At 48.4% G+C, this 17,032-nt stretch overlaps 1 protein-coding gene across 1 annotated transcript; it reads right to left on the reverse strand.

The window, feature by feature from the left end:
• Nucleotides 1-7,254: 7,254 nt before the first annotated feature.
• Nucleotides 7,255-16,494, reverse strand: LOC144123768 (PR domain zinc finger protein 14-like). The gene is made up of 5 exons (XM_077656525.1): nt 16,450-16,494; nt 14,961-15,146; nt 13,302-13,548; nt 9,686-9,851; nt 7,255-7,426 (listed from the first exon to the last, which is right to left on the reverse strand). Exons 1-5 carry the CDS (start codon nt 16,492-16,494, stop codon nt 7,261-7,263), a joined length of 810 nt encoding a protein of 269 aa, XP_077512651.1. The 3' UTR covers nt 7,255-7,260.
• Nucleotides 16,495-17,032: the final 538 nt, after the last annotated feature.

Raw genomic sequence — 17,032 nt, forward strand, 5'->3', positions numbered from 1 at the left:
TCGAAAAAGACTACCGCCCCGAGCCAAGCGCGGAACGCTATGCCTCGCGTTGTGGCCAGCACAAGGGCCCCCGCCGCTGCGGCCGCCGGTTAGGCCTACGGTCACCAGCGCGTCTAGATTCACCCCGCTTACGTATTGACCTAAGAAATGACAGTGTACAGCGTAGAAGGCGAAGAAATCAACCCCGAAGATGACCTAAGAAATGACAGTGTACAGCGTAGAAGGCGAAGAAATCAACCCCGAAGACTTCGCTAAGGATCCGCGTTGGTCGAGAGCAATCCAAGCCCGCAATGTGGTCTTCCCCACCCTAACCGCTTCGAATCCGGCTCTGAAGGAGGCCGCCCAAGCTCACCCACCCGCCGACCCGGCCACGTTGGCGTCGCCCAATCAAGGCAAGACTATTTCTCCAAAACTTAAACGTCATGCTCCACTACCAAAATTCCCGGCTACGGATCTGAAAGTAATTTTCCGACCTGGTGGCGGATTGGATCTTAGACAATATAAGGGCGGCGCGCTGCGGCCTATTGTGTGCGCGGCTGTGAAGCTCAACTGCTATGAAGCCCGGCAGCACGGCCGACTCAGAGTTAACCCACACAATAACTCATTCACAATGAGCACACCTGCCGAGGTGCGTGCCAAAAACTACGTGCAGCTGCAGACGCTCCAACTCAACGACAAGCAATTCCCGGTAAAGGCTTACATCGCCGCACCCGACGATGCCATACATGGAATTCACTGCAATGCAATCTACAACCAAACCCAAGAAGAGATATTGAACGACCTCGTCGCAATAAATCCTAGCCGATCCTACACAATAGCAGACGCGCGTCCTTTGGGCCGCACTAAATCAATCCTGATCACCTTCGTCAAAAACAAAGAAGTTCCCCAGCAGCTCAACATCTACGGAGCCGTTTATAACTGCCACCCGTTCAAAGCCTAGAGGCCTGTTTTAACTGCTGAAGACCGGGCCACCGGTCGGACGTGTGCCCTCAAGCTGTCAGCAACCGATGTCACTGATGCGGCGGCACCCATCCGGCAACTTCAACTCCTACGTGCGACTCCAAATGTATCTTGTGCGGTGGCTCCCACTTCACGGGGTCCAAAAAATGCAAAGTCCGGTTATACCGTGCTGGAAACCCGAAATCCAACACCAAAGCTACAACCACCACAGACAATCGCGCCTGGTCTTCACCCACCAAGAGCACGACTAGGCAGTCCCTATCATCATGCAGCCGCCTTCGGACAAACTCCAGAACCGGTTGGAGGTCCGTCTCACGGAAAAGCCAGCGCAGGAGCCGGTCCGCCTCCTTCCCGCCACTACCGGGACCAAAAGCCCAGCCCATTGACACACAGGTGAGCTGGAAGCCGGGACCTCCCTCGCTCGCTAAAGGGAATCCAGAGCTCAGAGCACAACTCCGACAGCAGGGTTTAGAAATTGCAGAGCTCTGCCAACAATTACAGCTACTTCTCAGGCGAGAACAGCTTACAAAAAATTCGGTCCCCCCATCGCAGTACAAACTATCACATCCAAACAACTCACTCCTTCCCCTACCTCCACCTCCTCCTCACGCGCTGCGTCACCTACGCGCAACCCCCCCGTTAAGCGCAAGGCGCAAGCTGAAGATGACCCCCACATTTCTGTAGACACAGCTGCGCTCACTCAGCTAACCTAGATAATTCAAAGCCTCGAACAAAACATGAACGCCCTTCGCTCTGATACTGCAGCATGGAGCGCAAATATTGCAGGCCGGATGACTGCCCTCGAGTGACGTCAGGGCGCACATGAAGCCTCTGTGGCCCAAATCCAGCCCCACATACAAGGACAATGCATCACCCAGCCAAACGGTCCAAATCTCATAGACCAGTCAGTCGCCCCCCAACATAGCTGCACAACATAGCTGCATCCGAGTGTGGCAGTGGAATTACAGGAGCTTCCGAGCGAGGCGCGACAACCTGCAACTTCACCTCCAAAACCTCTCAGCAAACGAGATACCGACCTTCATAGCATTGCAAGAAACTCTCTGTAATGTCAAGATTCGAAACTACACACAGTTCATGAGTCAACCAGCGTGCTGCTATGAACGCGAGTAGCGACACTGGTTCACCGTACCTTTACCGCATTCAAGCACTCTTTAGAGCTTGATGACATAAGACGGCCTCCTAGTAGAACTCTTACCCCGCACACGCAAGGGAAGCAGCCTCTTCATACTAAACATATATAGCCCGCCAAAAGGCCCTCCGGCACCTCTCATAGCAGCAATGCGCAAGGCACTCACGCTCAGTGCAGACCATCCCATTCTGATAATTGGCAACTTTAACGCCAACCACACCAGTTGAGGCTACCGTAAAAACAGTCGTAAAAGCACCTTGGTTTGGACTTTCATCCAGAATGAAGGCTTATCCCTGCTCAACGACATGGACCAACCCACAAGGTTCGGAACAAATATTCAACACAACAGCCCGGACCTAACCATCCAAAACACCTCCTCAACAGTCATTGGACAAACACGCAGCACTCGTTCGGTAGTGATCACTATATACTCAGCACCGATATCAACCTCACAACCTTGCCCAGGTTAGAAAACGACGCCTGGAGGTGGTGGACGGGGACAAGTTCTGTCAAATCTGACTAGACGTCCCAGACACCATCAAAGACCTGGACACCTGGACACAAACTCACACAAAGGACGTGGCTGGGGCCACATCCACAATCCCTGACACCCCAAATGCAGAGACGACAGATAGTCGCTTAATACAACCTTTGGGAAGTGTATGCCAGCCTTCAAAAAAGGTGGCTCGCTCACAAACACAATAGGCCACTCAAGCAGTGCATAGCCGCGTTAGTAAAGGAGGTTGAAGCCCATGCAAGCCAACTGGCACACCAGCAATGGGGCAAGTTGTGCGATCGTATGAGCGGCAACCTCGGCCTCAAAGATACGTGCACAACGTCAACTGCATTCTGCACAAGCTCCCTCTACAGGATGACATCTTGTTAACAGCTCTTAAAGCACAATATCTTACCACAACTCCAACTACAGCGCTCCCTACTTACACCGGCGGCCCCAATACTACACTATATGAGGACATTTCTACATGGGAAATTAAAGCCGCCATGCAGAAACTATGCACCGTTTCGGCCCCGGGGGCAGACAAAATCAACAAGATGCTTAGGAATCTATGGAAAGTGAGAGTAGCGCAAAACGGGACAAACGGGACTCTCACTTTCCATGGATCACCGTTACCGACTCGCCCAAGTTTCTACCCTTGTGACTTAGGAATCTGGAAGAGCGCTCTATACAGGCTGTAACAGAATTATTCAACAGGTGCTGGCAAGATGGAGCGCTACCAGCCCAATGGACGCACGACCGCATAACCTTTATTCCGAAACAAGGCAAACCTCTAGATATAAAAAGCCTACGCCCAATATCCCTCAAATCCTGTCTAGGCAAACTGTTCGAACATGTGGTCCTGGAACGCCTACAGAACTATATCGACGATCACGACCTACTCCCCCACAGGATGATTGGCTTCCGCAGTCATCTTTTCACACAGGACGTTATGCTTCAGATTTCGGAAGAGGCCCTCCACCCCCAAAATCCAAAACGCACGCGAGCAATTCTAGCTTTGGACCTAACCAAAGCCTTTGACAACATCAACCACTCCGCCATCCTAGAAGCGCTCTAGACACTAGTAACCGGCCCGCGCACCTTCGAATACATTTCAGGTTTTCAAAGACACCGCACAGCAGAAATCTGCTTCGGGTCTCTCACCTCACCAATCTTCGCACTCGACAGCAGAGGCATTCCGCAAGGATCATTCCTCTCGCCGCTGCTCTTCAATATAACACTCATTCCCACGGCCAAGGCTTTAAACGCAGTACCTAATCTCTCGCACTCTATCTATGCCGACGACATAACACTGTGGACAACCACAGGAATAGCCGGAGCCATGGAAGAAACATTGCAGGACGGCGCCTACTTGGTGGCAGCGCATGCTGTAACCGTCGGCCTGACCTGCTCCCCCTACCAAATACGAGTTACTCATTCTTCGACTACCTAGATGTAGGACGAACCTAGGCCCCCGCCTTCAATAAAACTCACGTTGGACGGCACCCCCATCCCAGAAATGGAAAAGGTCCGAATCCTAGGCATCCTACTCCAGAGTAACGGCAAGAACACTGCCACTATAACCAAGCTCACAAACACTGTCCATCAGACCATGCGGCTCATATGACGAATTGCCAACCGACACAGGGGCATGAGAGAACATGACCTCCGTCGCCAAGTTCAAGCATTCGTCGTCAGCCGCATAGTATACTCTCTCCCATATCTCTTCCTCACGAGAGCAGAAGAGAAAATCAACGCCCTGATTCGCCAGGCATACAAGACCGCACTCAACCTCCCTCGACACACCTCCAAAGAACGGCTGTTACTCATGGGCATGCATAACACACTAGCCGAGCTTACAGAAGCTCACCGGACGGCACAACTTGAACGTCTCTCATGCACCCCTACAGGCCGCAGCATAATTAAGAACCTACTTCTTAACCCAACCAACACTCTTGCCTACATGCCACACCCCCGGGGCCACCCAAACGCTTCTAACAGTACATCCACTCCCAAAAAACATGCACTCAGTCCACCACCAAGCTCGACGCGCAGGAAGAGCCCAGGCACTACACTAACATAACCAGCACACGGAGGCTGTCTACGTAGATGCCGCGGCATACACCACTCACCCGGCCTTTGCCATTTCCGCAATAGGCCACAATATTTCACCTCTAGCAGCTGCATCGGTCTTAACGCACACCTCGCTAGAAGCCGAAGAAGCTTCAATTGCCCTTGCGATCTCCTCCACCACTGCCACACTCGTATTTAGTGACTCAAAAACCGCGATCAGAAACTTTGCAAAAGAGCGGACGCGTGCCGTTGCCCATAAAATTCTCAACTCCTCTCAGCCCCCCACTAGGCGCATTCAACTCATATGGGTCCCCGCGCATGCGGGCCATCCAGCCCGCCCATGACACCGCCGCCCATGACACCGCCCATGACACCGCTCGAGCGTACGTCAACCGAGCAGGGCAAGCCGCCGAGCCAGGGAGCGCCCGTGACCGAATGATCACTTACTACGAAATTTCACTCCACTACAGACAGCAACGACTCCACTATCCTCCGCCTCACAAATCACTCACTAAATTAGAGCAGGTGACGTGGCGCCAGCTACAATCTCGCACTTTTCTCTCCCCCGCTCTTTTAGCACTAATGCACCCAGGGCTGTTCTCTCCTGAGTGTACCCTATGCGGAGCCCCAAGAGCTGCTTTCCATCACATAGTGTACATATCCTCTGATTTCCAGCCGCCATCAGAGTGAGAACTCACTGACCTCGAGCGATGGCAGGTCGCGGTGTCCAGCTCCGACCCAGCTGTCCAAAAGCAGCTGGTGGGCTGGGCTTTCGATGTCGTCGGACGTCACCGACTGCCGGCAACTTCACGCGACCAAGAGCCAACCCAAGAATAGTTTAAGATATGGCTCAATATCCATTAAAGTTTACCACCACCACCACCACCTTGTGTCAAGATGCTTCGGTAGATGACGCCAGCTACCCCATCGACGGGCTGGAGCTATCGAGCATAAAAGAGCAGAAATGGGCCAGGCGGCCGGGCAAACCGCCCGATGGCGGAATTATGTCTCGGCGTGACAAAATAACGGAGCCACCAGGGACCCCAAACAAGGGGGTCAGTTGCAGGGGGTCAAGAGGGGCAGTCACCCCTCACCATTTTTCTACAACGGGCAGCGCCCGCCCGCCCCCTGGCTCCAATTTCTTGCAACTGGATCTGATTGCTTACAATTGAAACACTTCAGTTCTAGAAATCTTTTCATGCAAAGCACAGCGGGGCTGAGCTATTTGTTTTCGTAGCCAGTTGTGAACATTTCGTATATGAATAACTTAAAGCAGTCATATCCGAACAGAAGTCGACTGTCTGCAGCATGTACATTATCATAATTAGCAGAATTAAACAAATTATGCACAAACTTTAAAAGCAACTGATCACTCCTCGTGCGTAATTCTTCTTGTCTATAAAACGTCCCATTCCACTTCATTTTATATTGCAGTGAATATTTGCGCTGTTTGTGCGTTCGCACTCAGAACACCTGGCACACGGCTTTATCATTTTGTTTTTGACGCCAGATGCGATCAGACTTATCTTCATTGATCTTGGCTATGTGCGTATGCTTCCACATTTTTCCAGATTGTTGTAGTTGGCTTTGGTTCTTTATCACGAAAGTTCCTTGTCTTCTTTAAATTGAGCGCTTCCAAAAAAATGCAAGCATTCAGTTCCATTCCCGCCGAGCATGCTTGTGCGTATCGCCGCTGTCGAGTCATTCAGTTCTTAATGGGCACGAGTCAGACCTTTAAACAGTTCATTTTTGAAGCCTTTTCTCTCTCTTCCTGACTGCTGGAGTGTCATAACCACATCCTTACAGTTTGCATCAACCTTTGAACATTGAAAAATGAAAATTATTAAAAATGTGTGCAACTGAGCATCAAATAACAAACATAATAAGCTCGATGTCTTGCATCCCCCCACTCAAAAACAAGTTCCGGAGTCCCTGCAAGGCTCCACATATAACCTTGCTCCACATATGGCTCCAAGGCTCCAAGGCTCCATATGCAAGGCTCCACATATGACATTGTCCTGACAAGATGACATCGGGTGTAATCGCATTCCGGGGCGTTGTTTATGCCTTCGTCTTTTCCATTACAGTTTGACTTCGTTTTGCTTTTCATTTCAGGCATGGATACGTAAAGTGTATGTAAAAAAGTTATTTTTTCAGTACAGAACCCTGCATCTCGCTACACTGCCGACACATCTTGCGCTGCCTCTTTACGTGGTCGACCTTGACCTGGTTTTACTGCTTGCTGCGGTAGTGCAACTCCCGTAAGCTTCTACAGTGCCGGCGCTGACGCGTCTTGCGCTATTACTTTACGTGGTCGACCTCGGCCCCGCTTCACTCCTACTTGCAGCGGCGTACCCTCCGTTGTGTTTCGCGGTCGTACCTTTGGCACAGTTCCGTCTGCCCTTAAGCGTGGCCGTCCTCGGCCCCGCTTGAACCCTTCTTTACCCTCCGTCGTGTCCAGCGGCTTGCAGGTGTGGCGCCTGAGCTTGAAGACGTCCTCGGCACCAGCCCCGCACCGTGGGCAGTGCAGCGGGTACCGACGGGAGTGTATGACCTCCTCGTGCCTCCTTGCATGGACGCGTTACCTGAACCTCTTGCCACACTGGCCGCACTCGTAGGGCTTATCACCACTGTGAATCATCATGTGAATCTTGAGGTTGTCCGGCTGGGAGAACCTCTTCTGACAAAGATGGCACACGGACTCTCGCCTGCCAACGTGGGTACGCTCATGCCTGATGATATCAACCCTGCGTACATGAAGGGTAAAGATAAGGAGAATCACCACACGACTACGAATATCTTCTCCGGATGCCTCCTTTAGTAGACACCTTTAGCATAGCATGTACCATGTTACCGTTACCGGTACCGCACCCTAGTACCTGGAGCCCGCGCAGCCAGTACACATTCGAACATCACCCTGATGGCGCCAGGAGGCACCAGGTTTCCAGCAGCTGCGCGTGCGCATGCAGCATGAGGAGCAATCAGCGCGCGCTCTCTGGCGGTGGGCTGTCTTCCGGTACTTCGGTAACGAAAACGCGGGACACGGTAGGCTAAAGGTGTCTAGTTATGTGAGCACATCTCTTTCAAGGTTATGATTTCGCCAGTGACGATCGCACCTTCCATCTGTATTCCTGCCGCTAGTGTTAGGCGCATGTTTGACTGCTATGCATCTCTTCCGCATGAGCGAAAGTCTCACGCTTACGTTCTTTCCGCTCCAGTTGACGTTACTTCCTATGTCCTCGCTAAGGAAACCTCGGTTGACCTGTACTTCAGTTGTAATGTGAGTGACTCAGCAGTAATGCTTGATAATCAGGATTATTGAGGAGCGTCTGAGGTACCACTGCTCAGTTCAGCTCTGCAAGTATTGAAACACGCACGCACAAAGTCGCACTCAATTCTTTGTATCCATAAAGGTCAGCGCTTATGAGGGGCTGGCCACGAGGCGACCAGAATTGGTGGGCGGCTCGTCCACCTGCGCCAGTCATCGAGAGAGGCCGCTACCAAAAGCACCAGCCGGGCCATTTCCTACATGGGAGATTCGCTCAATTCTGACACCGCAGCAGTGGCTTCAGAGTGCCGATTTCTACACTGGGCAGGCAGCAAACAACGACCGCGGTTATAACGAACACTCGCTGATTACGAAATAAGGTGGTGCTACCATAAAAATGTGTATAAGAGGAGTGGCACTGCGACTCAGAAATAACGATAACGAATGACTGCGGCCGTGCAACTCGGTTAGATCGACCAAGGATTCGCCGTGGACTCGACCCCTGTATATAAAAACTCGCACTTTCCGCGACCGCAGATGGCGAATAACGGCACCTGCCCCGGTTACATTGCTCTGAAGAAAACATCGGGACCCAGAAAAGTAACAAAAGGCAGCATTAAAACTATGCAAACTCGCCAGCGAGGCGCGCCGGAGGGTTAAGGCATACAACGGTGATCACTGGGTAAGGGTGCGCCAGCTGGGCAAACCTCTGAAGTGCAAGTGAGATAAAAGTGGGGTCGGCGATCAACTAAAGGTAGCGATTAAAGAAGTTTGAATAGAAATGACTTGGCATGCCTGGCTTGCCTAGCAGATCACGTGGCAAGCGTCACCAGCCCAATCTACTCTTCACAATCTGCGCTGCCACCGTGTGTAGACAATGCCCAGGCAGGCTCTGCAGTTAATACGTTCTGCGTGTTCTTGCGCTAGCTTCATGGCCGCATGGACCCAGGCATGACAGACGACTGTGACGCACGTGGTGTTTGTGGCAACGTGTCGTTATTGGGCAGCTGGCCGGCATGGGTGACTTCGTTAACGCCGACATCACAGAGCCACGAACGATGAAGCATTGTAAGTAAAGTACAAGCACTCCCAGACTGCCAGGAACATTATGAAGACCATGACGAGGAGGCCTACCCATTGCCACCTGCCTTGAACGCTTACCTTAATTAGTTATGTCGCGTCCCTAAAGCAGTCTGTTGGCGGCAAGGTTCTCGGCGGGGAGCACATGACCACCGTGGATAGCTTGGAAAAGCTATGGGGCCTTAATAGGGCTTTTCAAGTATCAGACGCCCATTACTCCCTAACTCAATTTTTCAAGCATAAGTATTGTTTCTCTGATCTTATAATTTGGGTGTAATATGAGAAGTTCACTTAAACGAACATCGAATACAACAAACGCTATCAGTGCGACCGTCAGGCTCGTTTCGACTGTAATCGTTAGCTTACTGGAAAAAGCGGTTAGTGTTTCCTTATGGAAAATGAAGACGAAGCCAGCAAAACAAGCGCGAAGGGACACTTTCAAGTACACTACTGCTACAAGTCATGCCGATGACTGCGTCGTGCTCTGTTCTTAAATCGTGGCATTCAAGCATTCATTGCATATTTTTAAGGCGACTTCACGATTTGTGCTTTTTTTAAATATTTACGGATTCAAAAGATGCCTCGTCAGCAGAAATGACATCTCTCCAGTTCACTAGTCACGATGGCGTCAAGCAAGGAACGGCACTATACGACCTACTTGCGAGTGCTCATGTAGGTGCAGTGCGTGCAGTGGTGGATTCCCTCCGTGCTATGCCAGTGTTTCGGCCGGGTATGCATTTCTATGTTGTACTGCTTAGTGAAGAGGTCGCCGCACTTCTCAGAGGCGAGAAACAGGCTGTGCAAAGGAATGATATTGACGTCCTCTGAAAAAGAACCGAGCAGTGGGAGGAGCGAATGAGCACATGTAGAGTGAAGAACTGCCCAGATAATTCAGTGTTCTTAATGTGTACCGTGGCAGAGAGGAAAAGGCCGGCAGTAGCACATTTTCACATCAGTTCCTTTGTATCAATTAGGTGCATGGTAGTTTCCGTAATATAGCAATAGATTAGTAGGTCATATTAAATATTTTGCCCATTCGCGAAACAAAGGCAGTGCAATGGTAACAGTCTGCACAGATCGGTGAATAGGTAATATAAACCTTAAATTTAAAAAGACGGTGCCTTTTCTGGAAGCGCTATAGACTAGCTTCGCATCGGTCCACACGCACCAGAAGAGTTCTCTCACAATGCTTATGTCATTTTCATGTGCTAAAGATATATACATAAAAAACAAGCACCCATGCTATTTTATTCACAGTTTAATCTCCCTGCTTATTTGGCAATGTGTCACCTTTCCTTCAACTTTCGCCCAGATATCCTTGCACAGAATGGTCCGCCGTCTATGCTGACATTCAAATTGTTCATAATCAGACATAATCTAATTAGCTTAGACTTGAAGACGGAAAAGAAGAAACTAGTGAAGAAGTTCATTAGCGAGTTAGCAGTAAGAGGGACAATAGAGTAATTCAGGATATCGCTGCCAAACCAATATTCAGTTTTACTGAGGAAGGCGATCTTAATTTGCATGCAATGAACTATAATTTGACAGCTGTCATTACGGAGTGCGCAGTAAAAACAGGCGGTAGGACGGTTCGACAGGATACCGGCAAGCTATCTCAGGAGACAAAAGATCTGATTAAGAAACGCCAAACCATGAAGGGGACTAATCCTACAGACAGAATAGAACTAGCAGAGCTAGCGAAGTTAATAAACAAGCACAAGGTTACCGACATAACGAAGCTCAATATGGAGACAATCGCGCCAGCTCTAAAGAATGAAGGCAGCCTAAAAGCGGTGAAGAGGAAACGCATTATTGCTAACGTACCACCATACCTGCAATCTACCTCTCACCTCTTCAAGAATTCAATATACTCTGAGTTAGCGAGCTATACAGGTTTAGGTTATCACGAAAATATTATATTAGTAAAAAACGTGGAAGCCATACCCTTACCGACATTGCATGACAACGCTTAGCCGATTCAGTATACTCTACCACGTCTGCCCCATTTTGGATAATATCTACCTGCCGGACTAATTACCGTCGACAAATGCTCTAAGATCTGTTACCACGTATGGTAATTTACTATATAATTCAAGGTATCGACATTTCTAAACTGCAATTTTCTGAACTCATTGCCATGTTCATATGCTGAATCTTTATTATTTTGTGTAGCATGTGATAAGCGCTCAATTAGTGCCGTGTGATGTAGTTTATTCTGATAAGTTGAATGTTTGTACCACTTACTATAGTTTCATTTTTATTGCTTTATATTTTGCTTTATACTGACTGAGCTAGCTGCGTCCTAGGACATTACTTTTTGTGTTTTTCTCGCTGCTGCCACTGCTTGATAAGTGGGGCCAAAGACCACTCAAGCCGTGCTTGAACGGCTTTTGCCTTGGCTCCTTTTTCACTGTATGTTGAGAAAAAATAAATAAAGAATGAATGAAGAATGAAAGAGAACCGGAGGGCAATGACATTAGCAACATGGAAAAGATAGTTAAAGTAGCCAAACAGTTCTACACAGACCTGTACAATAGCCGATGTAATCAGAGCGTTAATGAGAAAGACAGCAGTGCACAGCAATGCGTCATCCCGCCAGTAACGAAAGATGAAGTAAAGAAAGCCTTAATAGCAATGGGAATGGAAAAGGCAGGTGGGGAGGATCAGGTAACAGCAGATCTGTTGAAGACCGGAGGAGAGATCGTGCTAGAAAAACTAGCCACCCCATATACGCAATGTCTTATGTCCTCGATCGTACCAGAAGCAAATTTTATCTTAAATCATCAAAAAAGAGAGGCCAAGGACTTGAAAAATTACAGGCCAATCAGCTTACTCTCCGTTGCATGCAAGATATTTACTAAGGTAATCGCTAATAGAGTCAGGAAAACCTTAGACTTCAACCAACCAAACGATAAGGCAGGTTTTCCTAAAGGATACACCACAATATTTCAGATTCAAACTATCAATCAGTTGAAGTAAAAATGCTCAGAATACAAGCACGTATATAAAGCCTTTATTTATTACGCGAAATCGTTTGAGTCAGTGTAATTCTCAGCATTCATACAGGCATTTCGGACTCTGGGTTTAGAAGAACCTTATATCAAAATACTGGAAGATATATATAAAAATGGCATCCCTCTGGGACAGTTAGTATGAATCTGTCTTTGGGCCAGCGTGAACTTTGGGACACACCAAAGTAGAAACACACATTGAAACATGGAACACCATAGCTACTATAGTCCTCCATAAAGTCAGCAAGAATGTACTAACAAGGAAGGGCCTCAGGCAAGGTGACACGATCTCACCAATGCTATTCCCCCCTTGTTTCCAGGAGGTATTTTGAGGCATGAATTGGGAGCAGTTGGGGATAAGAGTTCATGGAGAATACCTAAATAATCTGCGATTTGCTGATGACATTGCTTTGCTGAGTCACTCCAGAGGTGAACTGCAAATCATGATCAATAAGTGTGACAGGCTGAGCAGTATGGTGTGTCTAAAAACTAACATGCAAAAACCAAAGTAATGTTCAGCGGCATAACAGCCTAGCAGGAAAACAACAGTTCACAATTGGCAGCGAGGTGTTGAAAGTGGTAAAGGTATACGTCCAATTAGAACAAGTAGTCGATGCTGATCCAGACCATGAGAGAGAAATAACTACAAGTATAAGAATGAGGTTGAGTGCATATGGCAAGTTCTCTCAGATAATGAATGGCAGTTTACCAATATCACTCAAGAGAAAAGTGTACAAGAGCTGTATCTCACCGGTGCTCACCTACGAGGCAGAAACACGGAAGCTAACGAAAAAGGTTCAGCTTATGTACAGGACAACCCAGCGAGCCAAGGAAAGAAAAATGATACTTGTAACGTTAAGAGACCAAAATCCGGCACAGTGGGTGAGGCAACAAATGCGGGTTAATGACATCCTAGTCGAAATTAAAAGGTAGAAATGGGCTTGGGCAGGGCATGCAATGCGAAGGTGAGATAACTGCCGGTCCTTAAGGGTAACGGAGTGGATTTTAAGAGAATCCAAGCGTAACAGGGCGGCAGAAATTTCGGTTGGCGGATGACATCAAGAAGTTTGCAGGTATAGGCTGGACGCAGGTGACAAATGACAGGGTAAATTGGAGAGACATGAGAGAGGCTTATGCCCTCCCTGCACTGGGTGTAGCCAGGCTGATGATGATGATGATGAATCAGGCATGTTCGCAGCTTGCATTCGCTATGAACCGAATATTATCGACCAGCTAAGGAGTGCAGGATAAGTTTCTGCTCACCTCCTTGCGACGCCCCTGGTCTGCTTGGGCTCCCGAGCAAACTCTTGGTGAACGACGTTGAATATCCAACGAGCAGTTCTTCGTCGGGGCCGACGTTCCTTAGCGTGCGGTAGTAGATGTCTCCGTTGACGAGCAAGGCCACGAGGTTTTGTGTACTTTTGCTGGGGGAGTAGTTCACGCCGTTCATCCAGTGGTTGCGCTGTTGCGGGCGGCCGTCTACCACGAAGAACTCTCCACATCGGCGCACCTGCGCAACGCAACGGTTCGACCGTATAAACGCTCAAGTCAAATTCTTCCGCTACCGTGCTCACGTGAAAAAATGGACGCAAAAAACATGGTGTAAATTTTAAGTGTCCGGAAAAGGGCCAGTATGTCGTGTCCTGATCTTATACATCTGTCAAACGGGCAATTCTAAGGCCCTCGAACCGACAACTCAACCCAGTTAAGGCCACTGAGTGCTGTTACACGAACGATTTCTGTGGCCATCCAGACAAGGTAAGCGTGCCGTGTACCCTGTTACCGTTACCGAAGTACCAGAAGCCCGCCCACCACCTGCGAGCATGCGCGGAGTGGCCCGTATGCTGCGGGCACGCCCGCAGCCATCCCGGTACCTTGCGCCATCTGGCGCCGTCAGGGTGATTTGCGGATGTGCATTTCCTTCACGTGGGCTCCCGGTACAAGTCAACGGAGCAGCATAGGACTCTGGATAACTCTGGAGCGGTGGCCGTGTGCACTCTCGGACGCGATCGCATGCAGCAATGCGTATTGGAATAAAACCAGGCCAGTATCATTTTTGAGAATATGGAACTGAATAATATATAACTTATTTTGTTGATGATGATGATGGTGATAGTAAAATTTTGTAGCGCAAAGGCTTTTGAAGCCGAAGATTGCCATAGAACAAGTACTTTTGTCTACTGACAACTTAATTTGCGGATAAAAAAGGACCGCGCGGGCTACCGAACACTGCCGTGCGCATTATGCCTTTGTCAACGATGTACAAAAACCAACACCAGGTCCTCTAAGAGTGCATGAATGCTACTGCATTCAGTTTTTCCAAGAAAATGTACTTCATTTCAAGAGTAATTATTATTCCTCTAACGAGAAAATATTTCATATTTCACCTCTTAGCTTAGCATTAAGCTTACGCTGAAGCTGCCTGCTTGGCCTCTGAGTGCGGCTCTTGTACGGTGCGACTCTTAAAAAAAGGCCCCTAATGATGGATCTGGAGACTCAGCGATGTCCCATGATTTTGTCACATGTTTTGCGTGCCAGAAAAGTCTGGCAAAATATTGAGGCACTGACAACCATAGGTGAACATCCTTATACATTTTTTTTCTGTTTTTCTTGTAACGTTTTAATAATGCGGCCTGTCAGTATTATACAATGACGTTGGAAAGAGCGCATATTCTTTAAATCCTCAATATGAGGTTTGCAACTGTTATCATTCGCTGCAATCTTTCCCTCACACAACAATGGCACGTATTTTAGCAAAATCTCTCCCCATGAAAATCACTCACGTCGAATGCACTTGCAAGCATGCGACAATGAGAATGCGAGCAGTGTAGTGAAATTACCGTTTAGGTGTTTCGAACGTTGTCTATAAGAGCCTTTACAACCTTAGTCTCAGTGTTCTACGCATTGGCCGGGCAAGCATACCGGCCAGGTGCAGCCGCCATTTTCGATGCTGTCCACCTTGACTCCGTGATACGGGCCGAAATGCAGTCCCATGGGCAGCGCCTTCAACGTGAACACTCCCGCCGGGACACCCGTGACTGTGGACTTTCCCAACTCCAGGAACTCGAACATGTTCTTACTGATGGGGTTGGCGTCTTCCGATATCACCTGCGTATGTTATTCCACCGTGTTCACCAGCCGCTGTACAGCAAACTGTGGGCTCACATACACATAAAATTTTGCAGCATGGGCTGTTAGTGCTAGCATTGCAGTGTTTCGCGCCGTAATCACGGTCGTCGTTCCGGCGCGAGTTTGCGATTACGTGACTGGTAGGGCACAAAAAGAAAGTGCACGTGAAAACGGGTTCACTCGTGCAGCCCGCCAGAAGAGCCAAGTTGGCGTTTGTGACGTGCAGTGCATTGAGAACCGGCTGAAGCTTGTGCCCACCAAAAAGGCACGAAACCGTGTACACTGCGTGGTGAATAAGTGATATATAACACATAAATTGGCGGGCACTATGATTTGGTGGATGATTTGGCACGCACATGAGATAATGCATTTGTCGACTGAGTATCACGCTCAAGCAGGTATCCCCATGTTTTGTGAAATATACTCGACCTTTTTGTTTTTAATTTTTTCAGCCCATTTACTTCGCCGTCTTATATCAGCAGATTCACGTTTTAATCCGATTTACATCATGCATATCACGAAATAAGGAATCAAATACATTCGAACCTCCTTACAACGAAACTGCTTATAGCGAATTAACGTATATAACGAAGTAATGACGATTCCCGTTGGAAGCTCGGTCAACACGGGCTGCTATAAAGTAACTATGGGTATAACGAAGTAACCGCCGGGCCCCTTCAACTTCGTTTTAACGTGGTTTAACTGTATGCCTTAAGAAAACCTTTTCCTACCACGAGGAAAGGAGGCATAGGAGTAGATTGTTACCGTATTCTGCGATGAGAGCTATATTTGGTAAATGCAAAGACATTCTTGCCAGTTAGGATAGGAAACGAATGAAAGTCTGCGGACGCTCAGGCCATCTGTAAAGCATTAAAGCCACAGCTTATACTGCAACTTATTCGAGTGTTTGCGTCAGTTTCTTTGAAGTTGTGAGTTGATCAAGCGCCATATTCGGAGTGCTGGCTGCTGCAGCCGTGCTCACAACATGGTGGCCACAATTCGATAACGTCCCGTCACGTGGCCATATCTCAGCCAACCAACGAATTTTATGACATCGAGCTGTGACGGATTCTACTCCTTAAGTAAACACTAATGCCCTCGCAATGACATTTGGCCGCATATACTTCTTCAATTAAAGAAATGCTGTCATCCACGGTGCGGTGCCAGTGTTTACACCTTGATTAGTTCATTCTGGGCCACGATTGCGCCTTTTAGAAATAGAGAGCACCTGCCAAAGCACGCAAAGAAAGGTATTTTAAACGTCCGTGTATGCTTCTCTTACCTCCCTCTCCACGTCGGCCAATGCTGTGTCAGCACTCACAACCATTCCACTTCCGTCGCAAGCTGGAAAACAGGATTTCAGGCATATTTTAGATGGTTAAAAATCGCAAGCGTAGCTGTTGCGTTGGTGAATGAATTATGGTGGCAGTAAAAAGCCCAGATCCACTAAAGAAATACTGTTAAAATCACACTGTTGCATTAATGAAGCAGCCGTAAATAAATATGCAGCTCGAAAATCCAGAAATTCACTACTGACATCGAAATTTTACTGGATGCGGGTCCGAGGAAAATAATACTTTGGTGAAGGCGCGTAACCCAAACACATGTCTGATGTTGCGGGGAAACGTATATTCTGCCGGCCTCAAAAGTTTCCTCCATGCGCGTTCTTTGAAAATAAAAATACTGTGGCGCCCTCTCGTGACCCAGCCGTCCTGTATCAGCTAATAACGCGTGATCGTTTGCACACACTTTCAGGCATTTCACGCGATTAGCGTACGTCGCTAGATCCAAAAAAATTTCCCCCTATAGCCGCAACCCATAACCTGCAACCTTTTGTGGCCAGTAGTACTTGCTACATCCGCTGA

The sequence above is a fragment of the Amblyomma americanum genome, chromosome 3, assembly GCF_052857255.1.
Source record: "Amblyomma americanum isolate KBUSLIRL-KWMA chromosome 3, ASM5285725v1, whole genome shotgun sequence".
Lineage (NCBI taxonomy): Eukaryota > Metazoa > Arthropoda > Arachnida > Ixodida > Ixodidae > Amblyomma > Amblyomma americanum.

Bases quoted from the DNA above. Each gene is read 5' to 3' on its own strand.
- LOC144123768 (XM_077656525.1), bottom strand. From the start codon at position 16,494: ATGGTTGTGAGTGCTGACACAGCATTGGCCGACGTGGAGAGGGAG. The intron at 15,147-16,449 runs GTAAGAGAAGCA...TAACATACGCAG, and splicing joins TGGCCGACGTGGAGAGGGAG to GTGATATCGGAAGACGCCAA. The intron at 13,549-14,960 runs GTATGCTTGCCC...TGCGTTGCGCAG, and splicing joins ATGGCGGCTGCACCTGGCCG to GTGCGCCGATGTGGAGAGTT.